The 20,534-nt window shown below is 34.2% G+C and overlaps 2 protein-coding genes across 2 annotated transcripts; both read left to right on the forward strand.

The window, feature by feature from the left end:
- The first annotated feature begins 4,409 nt into the window (after positions 1 to 4,409).
- On the forward strand, positions 4,410 to 20,442 carry LOC143558960 (protein DA1-related 2-like). Its single transcript, XM_077047691.1, has 10 exons — positions 4,410 to 4,422; positions 4,540 to 4,685; positions 4,961 to 5,048; positions 5,142 to 5,217; positions 18,784 to 18,904; positions 18,987 to 19,070; positions 19,160 to 19,279; positions 19,364 to 19,639; positions 19,719 to 19,893; positions 19,965 to 20,442. The coding sequence occupies exons 1-10, from the start codon at positions 4,410 to 4,412 to the stop codon at positions 19,970 to 19,972; spliced, it is 1,107 nt and encodes a 368-aa protein (XP_076903806.1). The 3' UTR covers positions 19,973 to 20,442.
- LOC143558977 (protein DA1-related 2-like) lies at positions 5,263 to 20,442 on the forward strand. The gene is made up of 7 exons (XM_077047702.1): positions 5,263 to 5,418; positions 5,574 to 5,657; positions 5,748 to 5,867; positions 5,946 to 6,221; positions 6,296 to 6,470; positions 6,541 to 6,890; positions 20,310 to 20,442. Exons 1-6 carry the CDS (start codon positions 5,350 to 5,352, stop codon positions 6,852 to 6,854), a joined length of 1,038 nt encoding a protein of 345 aa, XP_076903817.1. The 5' UTR covers positions 5,263 to 5,349; the 3' UTR covers positions 6,855 to 6,890; positions 20,310 to 20,442.
- Positions 20,443 to 20,534: the final 92 nt, after the last annotated feature.

A 20,534-nucleotide genomic window follows, 5' to 3' on the forward strand; every position in this document is an offset into this window, starting at 1 on the left:
ATTATTAAAAAATGTTTATCAAAAGATTATAATCCAAATCAAATATTTAAATATTCATAGATAATTAGTAGCCTAATGCAACTTTAAATTGTGATAATTAGTATAAGAAGAGGCTCAGATACCTCTAATTAGGGGGTAAACGAATCAAAAAAGTAGTGGAGTGGGATGATTTTCCCCTTACTGTTACTAATTGTTTGCATTTTCTTCGTTTAGATTCATAACCTCAGGTAGAGAAACGAGTAACGAGGAATGGAATGGAAAGTAATGTAATTTTTATTTTTATTTCATCTAAAGCCTGCTAAGAGAACCAACATGTTTTTGTCCCTTTGGCTTTTGATACCTTTGGCTCCTTGGCACCGGAAGCTGTCTGTTTCCTAACCAGGTCCAACGGGTTGTGTATAGCAATGTGTCGACTCCAAATGGACAGGGGTATGTCTTTAGCAGGTTAGGGTTTGCAATTCAGAAAGGGGTGGCGGCGCAGCTTGTTGCCCGCCTACCTGCTATGTTGATGTAATATCTATGTTTCTATATAATGAAAGAAGTTAAAAAATTAACAAGAAAAAATCTAAGGGTATAATGGTAAAATTGTAGCTTTCTTTTCTTTTCCTTCCAACTAGGAAACACAAAATATGTTTACTTTCATTTCCTTTTCATTAAATTAAGGAACACGAAATAATTTCAATTCTTTTTCTTTTCTTTCTCTCTTAATTCTTTTCATTTTCTTTATCTTTTTAAATGAATCTCGGAAACAGTGTAACACAAAGATAACATATACACATTACACACACAGCTTAATAAGATCATCTCCAATGGTTTGTTTATGATGGTTCAAACCAACCAAAAACCACTTAAACCATTGGAGTGACTGGTTCAAACAAAAAACCAACATTTGAGGTTTGATTTTTCAAACCACCAAAAACCACCCGTTGTGGTCCACACACATATATATATACACTCATATTTTTATTTATAAAAATATTAAAATATTATTATACATATATAAATATTTTTTATATATATATCAAAAATGATGTATTTTTTTGTTTGTATATATTTACGTAACGACTAGTTTAATGGTTATATTTTTTAACGGCTAGTTTCTTACGATTTTATTATCTAGTTTTACCACACTTAATTCGAATAAAAAAACATGGCAAGAAGTCCTAGGAAAAAAAATAACAAGAAGTCATTTTAAATTATGTAATTTTTTTTGTTTATCTATTTGTTATATTTTAGTTAATCTACTTTTTATTAAAATTTTCTTATATCGTTATTTATTTAAATAAAAATTAAAAAAATAAAATATTTTATAATATTATGACATTTAATTTAAAGTAAGTAAGTGACTGGAGTGTTTGTTTGTTTACCTCTTAATGAAACCATTTAGATGACATATATGAATCGCACAGACATACATAGGGGTGTTTGGTTGATTTAAAAATTGCATCTGAATGGAAAAATATGCCTGTGATTCGTTTTTGAAGCTGAATGAAAAAGAGGAGCAAGAACCCTCATCTGCCATCTCTCCCACGTCGTTCAGTCGCCGTTCCTTCCCCCAATCGAGCGACCCTTCTAACAGATCTGCAACCTAATCGTCCTTACCCAGGTAATTTTTTTTCACCAAGGTGCTATATCTCTTCATCTCATATGTTAATTCAGTTTATGACCCATATTTCTTAGATTTGAAATGCTATTAAAGAATGTGATAAACTTTTATGTAATGTTATAATCATATATTGAGTGATTAACATAACAAATTGATGAACTGCATGTTTAGTTTCGCATAATCCTTTGGTTATCTAACTTCAAACAACTTTAAATTATCAAATTTGTTATCCATTGTATCTGTTGGTTCGATTTTAAACTGCCAAAACTGGTAATTTGTTTGGTTTAGTTGGAATTTTATTTAGAGTAAAGTGCCATTTTCGTCCTTGTGGTTTGGCAAATAATGCGAATTTAGTCTAATAAGTTTATTTTTTGCATATGAACCCTCCACGTTTCTCTCTTGCCAATTACATCCAAATTACTAACCCCGTTAAATTTGATCGTTAACTCAGGGGTAGACATGTCTTTTTACCCTTCTTTATTATAATACTTATTTTAGTGAACTACGGTTTTCGTCCCTCTAGTTTGTCTAAATTTGTAGTTTTAGTCCAATAGTTTCAAATTTGCAATTTTCTTCTATATGGTTTCATTTCACTTACAGTTAAACCCAAATTCCCTAATATCGTTAAGTCTGGTCGTTAAACCCATCAGTGTGCCATTCACGTGAGGGGCAGTTTTGTTTCTTGTTTTTTCCTTTTTCCCCAAGTACACCCCAACCCATCACGTGAGGGGGCTTGCGAATTATGTCTGAAGTTTATTTAAGGAGAGAAACGACAAAACTAGTCGTCACGTGAGGGGCACGCAAATGGATTAATGACCAAAATTAACGAGGTTAATAAATTCGGGTTTAATTGCAAGTGAAATGAAACTACGAGTACGGAAATTACAAACTTGAAACTATTGTACTAAAACCGCAGATTTGGACAAACCACAAGGACGAAAACCGCAGTTCACTAAAATAATATTATAATAAAGAAATAGTGAAAAGACATGTCTACCCCTGACTTAACGATTAAATTTAACGGAGTTAGTGATTTGGATGTAATTGGCAAGAACTGGGAAACGTGGAGGGTCCATATGCAAAAAATAAACTTTTTGGACTAAATTCGCATTATTTTCCAAACCACAAGGACGAAAATGGCACTTTACTCTTTTATTTAACTCCCAATCAGTCAGTTTCATAATTCTAAAACCGTAACGAAACTAGCCGGGCCGTAAGAGTTGAGTTCATGCTTTTTTAGTCATTTAGATATGTGATAAAGTACCTGTAATGCATAGATAGTGTTGTACTATAGAAAAGCCACTCGTGAGCTACTTGAGGTCGGCTCGTTAGAACTCGAATTTAGCTAAGCTTAAATGATTAAGCTTTTATTTATAAAAATTATAAAGTCCGTGAAGAAAGATTGTGTTAAAAGAGCCACATACATAATTCGTTTTGTAAACAAAATTATGATGCACATAAGGTATTTGATAAAATGTCTTGAATGTAATAACTACTTTAACTTTTAAACATTTGAGAACTTTAGTGGTAATGTGTTCTAATCTTCTAGTTTGGGTGAAAATTGTAGGAATTATGGTGATTTTCGGTACCGGTACCGACTACCAAACTAATCCCTAAACTTTTGTAATACAATATCTACCATTGCAATGCGTGTAATTCTTGTTAGTTTGTAGAATTAACAAGTGCTTGGATATGCATTTAATAATTGAAGCGGTATCTTCCCTAAACTTTTGTAATACAATATCTACCATTGCAATGCGTGTAATTCTTGTTAGTTTGTAGAATTAACAAGTGCTTGGATATGCATTTAATAATTGAAGCGGTATCTTGATTTGAAACGCCTACTGTTAATGATTTGCAGGTGCAAAGTTGTGCAAAATTTAGGCTGGAATGCAATGACAGGAGTCAGGACACAAAAAAGTCATGTACATAGATGAAGAAGGCATTGATGCAACTGGAGCATACTACATCACATTGTCTTATGTTCATTTTCTTTTTGATTATTATTTTATTTCGTTGGTGCACTTATCTACAACAATATACATACATTAAAGTTTATATTTGGAGACGGTGTTTGTATCTCTTGTATTTATATGGAGCGACTTTTTGGTTTTAACTTTTTGCAAAATGCATGAAAATTTAATATAAATTGCCATTGTATGTAATAAAAATTATAAACACATGTTTTACTGTAATATACAAAATGAAGAAAATGATGGTTACTTGGTTCAGTACATAGAATGATTTTAAAAGGTAAAATAGTCATTTTACAAAATCATTAAATGTTCAACCAAACATCACTTGCTGGTTCAGCACGTACTGGTTCAGCACGTACTGGTTCAGACTTTTTTAATTATTTAGACCTATTATTAATTAAGCACTTAATGGTTTAACATTAACCAAACAGCCCCTAAGATTGTTTGAGAAGTTGTATAGTTGGAGTAAAAATTATAATATTTAAAAAAGTTAATGTGAGAGAGATATTGCTGGTTTGAACTCCATATCTCCTTATCAAGGTGACCAATGGCTGCCATTAACTTTCTTCCGATCAAGATTCTCTGGTTATCCCACTTTCCGCTGTTTAAGCAAAGAATATATCTCTCAATCTCAATATTATGAAAACTGTCTTGTACCTTTCTCCATCATAGATTCCCATTTCACTACTCTCTCAAAAACAAAACCTTTAATTATCATCAATAATAATAATAATAATCATAATGATACCATCAAACCCATCTCTCTGCACCCACCTTTCTTTTTTCTTTCATAGTCCTTTTCACCCACCCATCAAAACCCACCAATGATGTCTTCTTTCGGTATGTAAAACGGTGCTAATTTGGGTTTTATTAATAACGCACACTAAGTGTTCGACTATATGCCTCAATCAAACTTAATGCGAAATCTGCTAATTTGCTGTGTTGGTTTTCATGTAGAGAGGAAATTTTGGTGTATTAGATGGTTGAGTAAGCTTTTTAAAGGTTGTTCTAGTACTTGGGGGCTGGTCGGTGGCACGTATCAGCGTCCCTCGCAGTATATTGGAGACAAAAACATGGTTTTGCGCGCTCCTTCGAGATCGTTGGTAAATATTATTATTATTATTATTGTTGGTGGTGGTGGGGGGGGGGGGGGGGGCGGCGGCTTGCTTATTTAGTTTTATAGTTTACAAACATTAGTTTACAAAACATAAAGAATACACTTTTGATGATGTTAATTGGTTGCAAAAAGTATAAAAGTCTGTTTTATATTATAGTGCTAGAAACTAAAAGGCATGCACTTTTCTTGATCACCAAAAATTTCATCTTGATTAATATTCTTATGAAATAACAGCATATTAAATTTTTCTAATTTACTCAGGACAATCGAGCGAGAACTGATAAAGAGAGGGAAGAATTAGATCGAGAAATTTATATTTCTTTCGCTGAAGGCTTAAACAAACCAAATGGTAAGATGTTACAGTTAAAAGAAATTATTTTATACATTTTTTTATCTACTGTTAACTGACCAAAGATAAACACTTTTGCGTTATATTGTTTAGGATTCGGGTGGCGACCCAACAATGAAAATGACCATGCTAAAGCAATTCATCTAGAATATCAGCCAATAGGATATAGGTACACTTATAATACAAATTAATCAATATGCATTTAAATCCAAAATGCCAAAAATGGCTAAGTAGTTCTAATATTTGTAGAATATGCGGTGGCTGCAACCGTGACATTGGTTATAGAAATTACTTAGAATGCATGGGGATATTTTATCACCCCGAATGTTTTTGTTGTCGTGCTTGTCGTTACCCGATCACAGAACAAGAGGTGATCATTTTCTTACTTGCTTCATAATTTTGTTCTTTTTGGCCGGTCAAATGATGGTGTTGAATGTTTTCTTATAACTGTTTTTTTCTTATTTGCTTCACGATTTTGTTTTTGTTGACCGGTCAAATGATAATATCGTTTCTTGTTGGATTCAGTTCTCTTTATCAGAGAAGCATGCATACCATAAGAATTGTTTCAAAGACATGATACAGTATAAGTGTGAAGTCTGCTTACAATATGTAATTAACTATCAAACATTTGAAATTTAAGCCCCTTTTATGCAACTAACTTTTTAAAGAGCTAATATGTGAATATAACTTTTCTTAAAGCTTCCCACTAACGGAGCTGGGTTGATCGAGTATCAATTCCATCCATTCTGGCCACAGAAATATTGTTCTGTACACGAACATGATAACACTGCACGATGCTGTAGTTGTGAACGACTAGAGGTATCACTTCAGAATCTGTCATGTCTATTAATCTTATTATCAAATCGTTTGATTTTTTAATGTTTGTGTTTCTTAAAGTTCGTGAACACAAGATACGTGTCGTTAGGAGATGGGCGGAGTTTATGTTTGGAGTGCATGGAATCTGCAATAATGGATACTGGTGATTGCCAACCGCTTTACCATACTATTAGAGACTACTATGAAGGAATGAACATGAAACTTGAACAACAAGTTCCCATGTTACTTGTTGAAAGAAAAGCCCTTAATGAAGCTATTGTGAAAGAGACATATGGTTTCCATAACATGCCCGAGGCACGTGGTCTTTGTGTCTCCGAGGAGCAGACAGTTGCAAGTGTAAGTCTTTCTTTTTGTCATTTGAATCGTTTTTTGATCTAAATGATGATATGGTCTGATTTTGTGTGTTTTAGATACCAAAAAAGCCGAAAGTTGGGGGTCACGGGTTGATAGGAATTAGAAGCCAACCTCAGAAGTTGACTCGAAGATGTGAAATTACTGCTATTCTTGTTCTTCACGGTCTCCCGAGGTTACTAACCGGTGCCATTATTGCTCATGAGTTAATGCATAGCTGGTTGCGCCTTAAAGGTAGCTAGCTAGAAACTTAATATTATCATCATTTTGTGCACATAATAATATGCTTTACTTTTTTAATAAGGTTATCGAAACCTAAATCCAGAAGTGGAAGAAGGTATATGTCAATTGCTTTCATATATGTGGCTTGAATCAGAGATCATTTCAGGAACAAGTTCCACGTCAGCAGCCTCGTCATCGTCATCATCTTCGGCTTCAAAGAAAGGTGGAAAATCAAGATTAGACAATAAACTAGGCGAGTTCTTCATGTATCAAATAGCTAATGATTCTACACCAGTATATGGAGGAGGATTTAGAGCTGCTAGTGCAGCTGTTAATAACTATGGCTTACGTCGCACACTTGATCACATTCTCTTAACCGGAAGCTTTCCTGTGTGACCTAGTGGTTAATGTTTTCGTGCCGTGTCGTTTCGTGTCATGTCAGGAATTAATAATATTACATATACGAAGTATTGACCGTTTGTACAAACAGTATCATCTATGACGACTTACATCAAACACCAGCCGTGTCCCATATCTGGGCTTTCACTGTCTCCCCCTCAACCTCAACACATTGTGATTGTGAATATGATCAGTTAACATCTATGACGACTTACATCAAACACCTTTCAGGCACCGCAAATATTTGCATCAATTTAACTCCTAAACCCATGGTTTCGTTGTTAAAACGCGCAATTGTATACTAGTGTTGCCAACCGGCCGAGCTGAACCCGAGCTTGTAGTAAAGAGCTCGAGCTCTTTTTCTAAGGCTCAACTTCGGCTTGTGAGTTATTTATTCGAGTCGGGTTTCAGATTACAGATTAAAATGACAGCCCTAAGCAGGACGCTAGATAAACCAGGAAAGAACAAGAAAACATTACTTAACAAAAGAAAAAAAATTTACACTCTTATCAGTTCCTTTAATACCGCTTCATAGGGTCGAGTCCAGTTGAGGTTTTGTTTGGTTAGCCTTAGGCGGTTTCATTGTGCACCTCCAATTATAACAAAAAACACAAGCAAGCAGTTTGCGAAATTAATACAGAGGGGAATCGAGTTAGAACATGTTATGAGCCGAGATATGAGCCCAAACAAGCCCAACCATCCAGCCCAGTTTAGGTGGCCCAACAAGAGATTAGATTGTGAAAGCGGAATCACTGAATATATGCTGGAGAGATTGAAGGATCGGATTATGAAAATAATGTTTAAGCAAATTGGTGTTCTTCTCTCATCTCTATTCTAGTTTAATCTCCCATCTCCTCTTCTTAGTGTTTATGATTTCTTCGGTTGTAATCTCGTCATTACTTTGATTATTGAACGAACCTAGTGACTGATTTATGAATTCAACTATGTTTTGGTTGTGATTAAACATTAGATCACTTCAGAACATGCTAAGGTGATATATCCGTAAACACCTCAAGTTGTAGGATAATAAATTAAAGGTACGCTACTGTTTGAGTGAACTCGTACGTCACATAAGGGTGAATTATACTATAAATTTAGGGAAAGCTATGCAAAATAAATAGTTAAATACTATAAAATATTGTTACAGTTTTATTAAAGCTCAAATCGAATAACATCAAAATGAATTAACAAATCATTATAAGTTCCTTAATGACTAATTAATACCAGTCATATAATTCTAATTCACAAACAATGTGAATGAGATTTGGTTATATAAAACAATCTTAGTTTGCTTCTGTTTTTGTAAACACTCTTAGCTTGAAAGTTAACAACTTAATGGTTATATAAATATCGAATTGGCAAATGGAAATTTGGAGCTCCATACTCAAAATAAACAACTTGACAATTGCATATACGAACAAACTTAACGAGAACTAAGCATTTTTTAATGGAATAAGCTAGCACTTACTTGGAGCGAAAACAAGCTGCTTTGACACATTCGGAAATCTGGTACTCTGCATGGACCCCCCTGATTAATTTCTCGCAAATGACCACTTTTGAGGGTGTAAACGAAAAACCGATCCCCTGTATAGTCAGGGTAGGTCAATAATATGTCCCCATCTCTGTTCCAAAAACCCAAAACCTCCGCATAATAGCTATTGTACTGGGGCATAATAAGAGTAAGCTGATCAAAGCAACAATGCAACACCCATTCTTCATCCTGCTTTAATATCCACAACTTGATATAAACAGGGCCCACATATGCAAATCCAACTTCGGTACCGTTTAAACCAACCAACTGTTCTTCTGCATCGTCATTCCCATTTGGTTTGGGAGGATCCATTAACCCGAATTCCTCTGTCTTCACATCGAACCACACTATTTGACTTCTTTTTTCACTTTTGTAAGCCAACCAATGCAAACGTCCATGACCAAATACACCTTCACCGCATATAATATAATATAAGGGGGTACTTGTGCTAGCTTTCGCCTCGAGCTTGTCCCCGAGGAATGAACAAAGGTGCATGCCACATCACGGTCTATGTGTTGAACGATAACAAACACCGTCTTTAAAGTGTTGGTGGAATCATCAAAACCAATCCCTGCTGCATCGCGTGGACCGTCCATGTCAAGGTCACAACGTTTTAATCTGATCGAGAGGGGTGGCAAATCGTGACGGTGTTTAGTAACATGATTAATAAGTGCAAATCTATAGATACGAACCTTACGTGGGTCCCGTTCATAAGAGACCAAGGTTAGCCCATTCCATGAATTACCAACAAGCGGACGTTTGTAGGACCGACCCTTATAACACAACTCCATAACTAATTCCTTTCGCACACCACACCTGATTTTGATCTTGTCACGACTTGGAGAATATTGGAACATGATTGGCTGAGGTTCTTCTTTCACATGATCGTCTATGTATTTCAACCATAATTTGCATACACACCGGAAACGAGCCAAAGACTTGATGGGCAATCTTGACAATATTCCATATATCATATCCTCCATCTCCATCATTCAAAGCATTGAAACTAGGGTACGTTGCTGGCAGCTGCAGATGAGGTGATCGATATATATATATATATATATATATATATATATATACTAGTTTTAATCCCCGTATTACGGGGTTGTTTTATATTGTTTGTTCTAATATTTATTTATTTTTTAATTTATACTTTTTTTATTGTATGAAAGTCAATAATATATTTATGGTTTGATAATAAATTGTTTCACAAATAAATGAGATGTTATAACCCGGTTTAAAAGCTATATGGTTTTGATGAGACCCAAAACCCGTTTATTTCTTTTACTATGAAATTGGTTTTTTAATTATAAATAATATTTATGAAAGTTAATAATATACTTATGGTTTGATGAGACCCGTTTAATTTTTTTACTATCAAATTGGTTTTTTAATTTAAATAATATATATCTTTTTTAAAATAAATAAGATATTATTTTTTATTATATCCTATTTTATAGGATTTTTACATAAATAATTTGGTGAGAATAATTTTTAATTTAATGAGATGTTATAACCCGTTTAAGGAGTATCTGGGTTTGGTAAGACCCATACAATTCGGGTCAAATGCATAAGAAGTCTTCATTTAAAAATCAAGCAAATCTGATGACTCCAAAAAAAGGGGGAGCGACCACATCGCGACACATAGGATTTTTATGTCTTCGTTTATATATATTATAGATAGATAGATAGATAGATAGATGATATCATTGATTAGGGTTCAATATCATGCTAGCTATACGTATAATAAACCCAATAATAATTACCAATATTAAAATTAAGGCGGCTTAATCAATAATGTTTATTGCTATACCTTATTTGTGCAAGAATTTATAGGATGTGTGCTGCTAAACATACCCCCCCCCCCCCCCTTACATCATTTTTACTAAATATACAACCCCCTTGACTTATTAGATAAATTACTATTACCCTTTAACATTATTTATATACATATTAGTCCCTACAACATATTTTCACTTAATAATCTTCACTACATATATCAAATTAAAAACTATCAAGTATTACTATTAATTTACTTTTTTTGGTTTTAATATTGTAAATATTTAAAATATATTTTTTTTTAATTTTAATAGTATATATATTTATAATATCCTTATTTTACCTCTTTATCTTTTACAAAATAAACCCGAAACTCGAAAACCTAAAACCCTAAACCCTAAACTCTAAACCCTAAACCCGAAAACCTAAACCCGAAACCTAAACCCTAAACCCGAAAACCTAAACCCTAAACCCGAACCCTAAACCCGAAACTCTAAACTCGAAATCATAAAAAAAAAACGCAACTTGTAAAAAAATATGAAATCCTTGTTTTTGTGCTAATTTGGTAATTATATAATTTCAATGGGTAATATTAAAGTTGGTTTTTCCATAGAGGATATGAAAAGCAACCAGGATGATACATTTAGCCTGAGCCTAAAATAATAATATGTCCGATAAGAACATCTAAAGATAAAATAAATATATTAATTATATGTCAAACGATAAATTACTTAAATATGTCTTAGTTATATAATAATAATTACTCCACCACAAAAGTATTCGATTTTTTTGCTTTTCAAAGAAACCACTATTGGACAATGCTTAGCTTCTATCACTATTTTTCATTAATTAAAAGGAAGGGATCGAAAACAATTCTTTAGCACGACAGCATATATTCTTATAAGTACCCAATTGTTGAAAAGTTTTTTAAGTAATAAATAAAGAAATAAATGGATATAATAGACAATAGATTGAAATAAAGCATTATTCACTACCATTCGATTGTTATATTGGTTTATATAAAAATGAGATAAATCAATACTTTGTGTTTTTTTGAAAGCGAGAAAATACATAGAAATGTAATCCAAATGAAAAAAAAAATACATCAACCTCAAGATAAAGAAAAATTTACAAAAAAGGGTAATGGTGTTGGTGGTGGCAACGACGGTGATGGTTGGTCTGCGATGCTAGTGGCGAGGGTGGTGGTGTTGGTTGCGATTGTGGTGGTGGTGTTCACGTGATGGTGAGTCAGTGAGGGTTGTTGGGTTGTGGTGGCGGTGGTGGGGGTGCAATGGTGGCGATGGAAGCAGCGACAGTGATTATGGATAGGTATGATTGTAGTGGCGACGATGGTGGTGGTGGCGGTGGTCGTGTCGAAAAAAAGTATTGTGAAAATGAGAATGAAATGATATAAGGAACAAAAAAAGAATCAAATCACGTGTGCAATAGGTGATTTATATCTATTAATCAATCAAACGTCATCTTTTGTATTCCTTCACGATTATCTATTCCATTCCACCTACGATTATCTATATCTACACTATATATAATACACCAAAAAAGGCAAATTAAGACACCAATTTTTAAGTAATTTACAACACTTAAAGCATGAGATATAATTTATAACAATGGTAAAAGGATAATTTACATACTAAATATCACGTTTTATTCAGTTTTTCTTAATATATTTACAATTTTTATTCTTTAAGTTTGACTATCTTATGAACATTTTAAAAATTTATACAACATTGACTCTCATCTTCAATCCTCAACTTGACAATTCTATTTAATGTTTTATTTTTCTTATATTTTTAATATATTATGCTTAAAAAAGACACATGTTGTTGCAATGAGCTCATTTTTTTCGACGTTTTGGTATAAAAAACTTTCAAAACCGATGTGTTTTTTAAAACGTACAAGTTAGTAAAGCATTAACATACAACTCAAATGTGCAACTATAAATAAACCTATAAATTACAAAACAAATCCTCCCATTTAAATATCATGTGTTATTCAATTTTTCTTAATACATTTAAAATTTTTATCCTTAACTTTGACTAACTTACGATAATTTTAAAAATTTAAACAAGATTGTCCCCTCATCTTTAACCCACAACTTGACAATTCTATTTATGTTTTAACTTTTTTATATTTTTAATATATTATGTTTAAAATTATATAAAAAAACATACCGTTGTGACGAGCTCATTTTTGTCGACGTTTCGATATAAAAAGCTTTCAAAACCAATATGTTTTTTAAAACTTACAATTCCATGAAGCATTAAGGTACAATTTCAATATGCAACTAATAAACCAATAAAATATTTAAATAAATAAACATGTATTAATCTGCAACCCACCCACATTCTATTGTATGATTACTAGAGTCTATGTTCTAACACCCGCTGTATCGCGCGGGCACTCTTCTAGTTACATTCTATACATCATCTAATATCTAGGATCAAGCAAGGTTGAAGGATGTGACGGTCTAAAAAGGATGAGTAGACTTTAATTGGAGTTAATAATCCCAAAGAAACCAAGCGAATAAATCTTCCGTGAGCATAAAATCCTCAAGATCGTTAATTCAAAGCAAAAAGTAAGCAACAAATGACGTGGTTTTTGAACAACTTTAATCAAAAAATATTTTTTATTATGAAAATCAAATAAGCTTCTAGAACCAATTATAAAGTGTTAGAATTTTGATAAACTCCAAGAGTATGGTCCAATGGCTTAAAAATGAATTAAATGATCCTTATAAGTTCTTAATGACAAACTAATACTAGTCTTTAAATTCTAGTTCACAATCAATGAATGAGATTTGAAAAACAGGAAATTAAAATTGCTGGAGTGAGGAACTTAATCAACATATGTTAATTGATCACGCTGATAGACGGCGTAAGGACAATGATCAATCGGGTTCGTTTTCTGTTTATTTACTAAAAATAAGTATTAAAAGAACTTTGTTCAGTACATATAACTATATTCATGCTTGGATAAAATGGATCCTAATAAAAGTTAATTCCGTTGGATGGAGAGCGAATATAGACAAAATCCCCTCAAGAGAAGCGTTAGCTAGGAGGCACGTGATGATGGAGGATACGAGGTGTGTTAACTGTGAATCTCATTCTGAATGGGTATATCATCTTTATGTAATGTTGTAGCTTTGCGAAAGTGCTATGGGAGAAGGTGCTGTTTGTTTTTCCTTAGAAGCACTTCTCCACCTCTTTTGTCTGCACTGAGAAGAGGGCGCGCAGACGTTGGGCTCTGCAGTGTGTTTGTTTTTTCGAAGACGTTTCATTAAAAAACGTCTGCGCGCCCTCTTCTCCCAGAAGTGTTGGGATTATTACTTCTAACCTCTTCTACCATTTTATTTCATCGATCATCATCTCCTCCTAACCCTAAACTCCTCTCCACTGCCCCATCCGGGAGCTCCACACGCCACGCCGGCTTCCTCCACACCGCCGGCTTCCTCCACACGCCACGCCGGCTTCATCCACGCCCCATCCGGCTTCCTCCACACCGCCGCTCCATTCACCACGCTGCCGCCGCTGCTCCGGGATCTGTTAATCTGTTAATCACACATTCACATTCGAATCTAGGGTTCATAATCATGATTGTGAGAACACCTTTACCGAAGAAACGACGGCCTGAAGCCACCGACAGCCCTAACTCCGATGGCCGTCTGCTCATCTTCGAGGACCTGCCGGAGCCTGAACCTTCTCATCAACACTCCGATCAGATGCTTTGCACTTACCAATGCCGTCAGCTGGTAATTAATTATTAATTACTAATTACACCGTTCGATTCGTATTTATGGCTCTTTTATTATGTCATACTCCTGTTTCCGAATTAAGATAGAGATTTTAGAAATTAAACATAATAGTTTATAAATTTATACAAGATATGGAGTAGTTGTTTTTGTTTTGGTGTTTATTAGTAACCTAGGGCTTAATTTGTTCTCTTCCGCAGGGATTTGGATCGTTTTGCTAAGTACATCCATAGTAGAATTAGGTGAATGCTTGTTATAAGCTTTTTATATTGGTTGTCAGTTGTTAATTGCAAAGCTGAAATGGAATTTGTTTTTAGAATCCTAAACTGAAACTAATTTACTGATGGATAACTACTGTTTTTTGTGTTTACCTATTTTTTATTTATATTTCAGTTTATTTAAATTTCAGCTTATTTTAGCAGTCTACAGATGTTAAAAAACAAACAGTCTTCTTGTTAAATGTGTAGATTTAAGAGGAAGCACAATGCAAGAAATCTTTTTAAATGATTTGAAATAAAAAGGAGAACCATTCAAGTTATTCAATAACGTGCCTAGCATCTCACAAAATGTTTTGAAGAATATCAAGGCAAACACATGATTTTGGGATTAATATATATAACAAAAGCTTATCTTTAAGTTGTTTGATGCACATGTTTCTTTTTAACACGTGTTTCTTTTGAATTTTGATATGTATAGAGAATAAAAACATCAAGAACACTTTCATGCATACCATAATACTATTAAGTTTTAACATGGTGCCCCATTTCATTACAGTTAGCATGTTGAGTGTGCTTCACAAACTACTCGCATCCACAAATGTTGGAATCGCTTGATTTCCTTTGAAATGTCTGGTTACCAGTTGCACTGATTGAATCGAAGAATAGGACCTAATGGTTAGGCCGAAGTTTATCTTTAACACTTTCATGTATATCCTTATACTTTTAAGTTTTAACATGGTGCCGCATTTCAATCCATTTAGGTTGATTGTGCTCCATAAGTGACTCGCATCCAATATTGTCGGAATCACTTAAGTTCATTCGATATGTCCGGTTAGCAATTGTACTGGTTGAACGGACGAGTTGGACCTAATGGTTAGGCTAGATTGTTTCTTTGACCCTTTCAAGATTCGTGTAATGATTTATTACTATTTCAGACTTCATATTTTACGTATTTTACTCTTCAAATTTTACTACAACCGTAAATCCATGCCCACGATAAAACAAATTCACATTTTATGTCTTTTAGCAAGAGAAAACGCTACTATAAATAAAGTTTTGTTATGGATTTACGATTATAGTACATAAAGTGAATTGTGTGTTTTACGCCAGGGCCGTCTCCGAGATTTTGAGTGCCCTAAACGGTACTAAAAATCGGCCAAATTTAAAACAAGTTAATTTTTTTTTTACCAAAATGGCCTATTTTAGGTAGTTAACGGATTACGTCCTAACAATTTTCAAAGCAAAAGCAACGCTCAAATTCAATAATTAAAATTCAAAAATAGCATTCATTCATTCAAGACTAAATAAACTAATTATGTTGCAATAAAGCAAACACATTACTGACCTTCAGTCTTATTCAAAAGAATAAAAATAAAGACAACACAAGTTCTTTAAGACAGCCTTTGATCTACAAATAAAAAAATTTTGGGGAGTAAAGGATTCGAACTCGCGTCAAAACGGGTATTAACAATCTAGTTTGGAAAAGTCTATTTCAACCAGTTGTACTAAAACAATACTATTGTTTTGTTTGGTTTTGCATATTATATAATATATAACCACATATATACTTTTTTAAAATAATTCTGTGCCCCCTTGTCAAGACCGTGCCCTAGACGGCGGCCGAGCCCCGTATGGGGTCTAGGCCGGCCCTGTTTTACGCGTGAAAAGTATTCCATCACGTTAACGCCACCTTACATCATGTGAACAAATGATTTATCAAACTGTATATAGTCGTTATCACCGGATTCATATTCACATTCTTTGTTGATGTGAAGATGCAAGAACTAGCATATTGATCGAGGAATCAAAAAATGTATTCTATTCTACTATTTGTGAAATGTCAAATGCCACCACAATATCGAATAATTAACGTACACTGTACACATCAATTCCCAATGTCGGCTTGTATCATTCCATCATCAAAATGCTGTTTGAATTATCGTACACACTTATAAGATAAAATTCATATAAAGACCAACATTGACGGCCGACATTAAAGCCTCTTTAGATTAAGCAAACCAAACCATGAAATTTTCCCATCTTTGAGCCTCCTTTTTTCCTTGAGAGAATCACGCAAATAGCCATCAAAGGACCATTATAAGTTTAGCGATAACTTACCGTCAAAATTGTTCTTGAAGACATTTAGTATAGTTTGGGGTCAAGTCACATCATCCCATCTGATTTCACGCCATCAACTGTTTTGTCATAAAAAAAATCAAATTAGTAAATTATTGGTTAGAACAGTCATTGGCTAATAGCCTAATATTCGGACTATTGGGATCAAACTTTGAAAATTATTAGTCCTAGTTAGAGGTGACAATATTAATGAGTTGGATTGGATTGGATTGGATTGGATTGGGTCAAGAGGGTTATTTTTTAAAAAAAAAGATTAAGATGGGTAAAGGTCAAGAACTCAAGATGGGTTAAGTTAATCCATCTTGACCTAAGCTTAAAATACAAATGGAAAAAGTATGAATCTAAAACGGAAAAAGTAAAACAACTAAATTGTTTCCCCCGTCGTCATAGCTCATTAAAAAAACACGGCTTTGGCTCGGTTCAGGTTCGTTTTTTAAAGTTTTCGGTTTGTTTTTTTTCATTATGGTTGGTTTCGACGTCTTCGGTTTATGTTCGCTTTCACGTTTTCGGTTTATGTTCGGTTTAGATAAAACTATAATTGTGGGTTTTGTTTTGAAATAACATAGGATGGAATGACCACTACGAGTTACGACCATTGTCGGTCAAACCTTGAAAATATTTGATCAAAAGCTGCCCGATCTCTATCCTAACAGTCATTTAAAACGGTGTGAAATTAGATGTCACATTATATGTTTATATCCCTTTTAATTTACTACGCGCAAAAAACCAGAACCATGTTCTTGAAGATGCAAAGCTTCAAACTCAATTCTCTTCTCTCCCTCTCTTACACATTACTTAGTTACAAACACAAAGATGACATATATATACACTGCTCCAATAATTTATTTATCAATTAAGGTGACCAATAACCATTAACTTTGTTGACATCAAGATATATTCTCCAGTTATCTTTGTTTCTTTGCTTTCTCAAGTGAAGATCGAATCTCTCTATATTATGAAATGAAATCTATAGCTTACCTTTCGCCATCATAGATTCTCATTTCTCCACTTTCTCTAAAACTAAACCTTTAATAATCAATCACCAATGATGCCATCATGCCTATCTCTTTGCAGCCATCTTTCTTTTTTCTTTCATTGTCCTTTTCACTCACGCCTTTGCTTTTTCCCCTTCTTCTATCTCCGGCGCCGAATCTATACATATGGCCTCTCATCTCTCTCCGCCTTGTACTTACGGTATGCAAAAACAACACTAGTTTTGCGTTTGTTATGGGTCGTCCTACAACTACACCACATCCATCTTATTCACATTATTAAACGGAGACATCCACAAAAGACTTAGACGGCCGTCCTGACAAAAAAGTTAGATTGAAAATTATTGGTCAAATTGGCTGTTTTCGTTATGATCTTAGGTGGTCAAACTTAAGATTTTTTATTATTATTTTTTTGTCATAGCTGCCGTTTGGATATTGTTCAAACTTCAAATGTTCGCCCACAAAACACTCTTAACGACTGTTTTGACCAAAGAAAGTCAAGTTTGAAAATTATTAGTCATAATGGATGTTTGAACAATATCCAAAGGGTTGTTCTGACCACACAAGGTCAAACTTTGAAAATTATTTGCCATAACAACCGTTCGGCCAATATCTGGACTGTCGTTCTGATTATGAAAAATTTTGGTTAAAATGGTCGTCCAACCTCTATCCGGACTTCCGTTTAAATCAGTGTGAGATTAGATGTTAGACAATAGTCTTACATGTGAAATTTGCTAATTTGTTTCTTAATTTCCACACACAGAGAAGAATCTTGGTGTATGAGATGGCTGATCAAGCTTTTTAGAGGGTGTTCTAGTAATCGGGGGTTGGTCGGTGGCACGCATCGGCGTCCTTCACAGTATATTGGAGACGAAAACATGGTTTTACGCGTTCCTTTGAGATCATTGGTAAATATTGTTTTGCTTATTTAGTTTAGAAGACATCAAAACTAAACTTTTGATGATGTTTATTGGTTGTAAAAAGTATAAAAGTGTGTTTTGTATTATAGTGCTAAAAACTAAAAAGCATTCACTTTTCTTGATCACCCAAATTTTCATCTTGATTAATATTCTTATGAACTAACACCATATTAAAATTTTATAAACTTAATCAGGACAATCGAGCGAGAACCGATAAAGAAAGGGAAGAATTAGATCGAGCAATTTCACTTTCTTTGGCTGAAGGTTTAAACAAACCAAATGGTAAGATGTTACAGTTAAGAGAAAGTATTTCGTACATTTATTTTGTCTAGTGTTAACTAACCGGAGAAAAACACTTTTGCGTGATATTTGTTTAGGATTCGGGTGACGACCCAACAATGAAAATGACCATGCTAAACCAGTTCAAGATGACCACCATTCTTCATATCCTCCTAATTATGTTCCTAGAGAATATCAGCCAATAGGATATAGGTACACTTATGACACACAATTAGACATTAATCAATATGCATTTTCAACCGAAAATGCTAAAAATGGCTATCTAATTCTTATATTTGTAGAATATGCGGTGGCTGCAACCGTGACATTGGTTATGGAAATTACTTAGGATGCATGGGGACGTTTTATCACCCCGAATGTTTTTGTTGTCGTGTTTGTCGTTACCCGATCACAGAACAAGAGGTGATTAATTTGTTATTTTCTTTGCCATATTGTTTTCGTTGTCCGGTCAAATGATCATAATATCTTTTCTTGTTGATTTAAGTTCTCATTATCAGGGAAGGATGCATACCATAAGAATTGTTTCAAAGACATGACACATCCAAAGTGTGAAGTCTGCTTACAATATGTAATTAACTATCAAACATTTGAAATTTAAGCCTCTTTTATGCAACTAACTTTTATAGTGCTAATATGTGAATATAACTTTTCTTAAAGATTCCCACTAACGGAGCCGGGTTGATCGAGTATCGATGCCATCCATTCTGGTCACAGAAATATTGTCCTGTACACGAACATGATAACACTGCACGATGCTGTAGTTGTGATCGACAAGAGGTATCGTTTCAGAATCTGTCATGTCTAATTAATCTTATTATCGAATCGTTTGATTTTTTTTTTTAATGTTTGTGTTTCTTAAAGTCCGTGAACACAAGATACGTGTCATTAGGAGATGGGCGGAGTTTATGTTTGGAGTGCATGGAATCTGCAATAATAGATACTGGCGACTGCCAACCGCTTTACCATACTATTAGAGACTACTATGAAGGAATGAACATGAAACTTGACCAACAAGTTCCCATGTTACTTGTTGAAAGACAAGCCCTTAATGAAGCTATTGTGAAAGAGACATATGGTTTCCATAACATGCCCGAGACACAGGGTCTTTGTCTCTCAGAGGAGCAGACTGTTGCAAGTGTAAGCCTTACTAATTTTCGGTCATTTTCAAATTTTCTTTGATCTGAATGATGATATGATCTGATTTTGTGTGTTTTAGGTACAAAAAAAGCCGAAAGTTGGGGGTCACGGGTTGATAGGAATGAGAAGTCAACCTCAGAAGTTGACCCGAAGATGTGAAGTTACCGCTATTCTTGTTCTTTACGGTCTCCCTAGGTTACTAACCGGTGCCATTCTAGCTCATGAGTTAATGCATAGCTGGTTGCGCTTTAAAGGTAACTAACTAGAAACTATATATTATCATCCTTTTGTGCACATAATAATCTGCTTTGCTTTTTTTAACAAGGTTATTGAAACCTAAATCCGGAAGTGGAAAAAGGTATATGTCAAGTGCTTTCATATATGTGGCTAGAATCAGAGATCGTGTCGGGAACAAGTTCCACGTCAGCAGCCACGTCATCGTCATCATCTTCGGCTTCAAAGAAAGGTGGAAAATCAAGATTAGAAAATTAGCTAGGCGAGTTCTTCAAGCATCAAATAGCTAATGATTCTACACCAGCATATGGAGGCGGATTTAGAGCTGCTAATGCAGCTGTTAATACGTATGGCTTACGTCGCACACTTGATCACATTCTCTTAACCGGAAGCTTTCCTGTGTGACTGGTTGGTTAGTGTTCTCGTGTCGTGTCAGGAATTAACAATATTACATATACGAAGTATTGACCGTTTGTACAAATAATATTATACGAAGGTCAAACGAATATTACATATAGGAAGTTCTATATGCCTACAATAAATGCCAATGCTTTTAGCAGTTAGCAGTCCATCTTCTCCTTTGTTTCACTCTTGTTTTCTTGTGTTACATCAACGGTGCAAGCGCGTGACATATTTAGGTTTACCATCAAGACGTCACGTC

Source organism: Bidens hawaiensis, unplaced genomic scaffold (genome assembly GCF_021521415.1).
Source record: "Bidens hawaiensis isolate Kalapana, Puna unplaced genomic scaffold, B.hawaiensis_p1.1 tig00019676_1, whole genome shotgun sequence".
Classification (NCBI taxonomy): Eukaryota; Viridiplantae; Streptophyta; class Magnoliopsida; order Asterales; family Asteraceae; genus Bidens; species Bidens hawaiensis.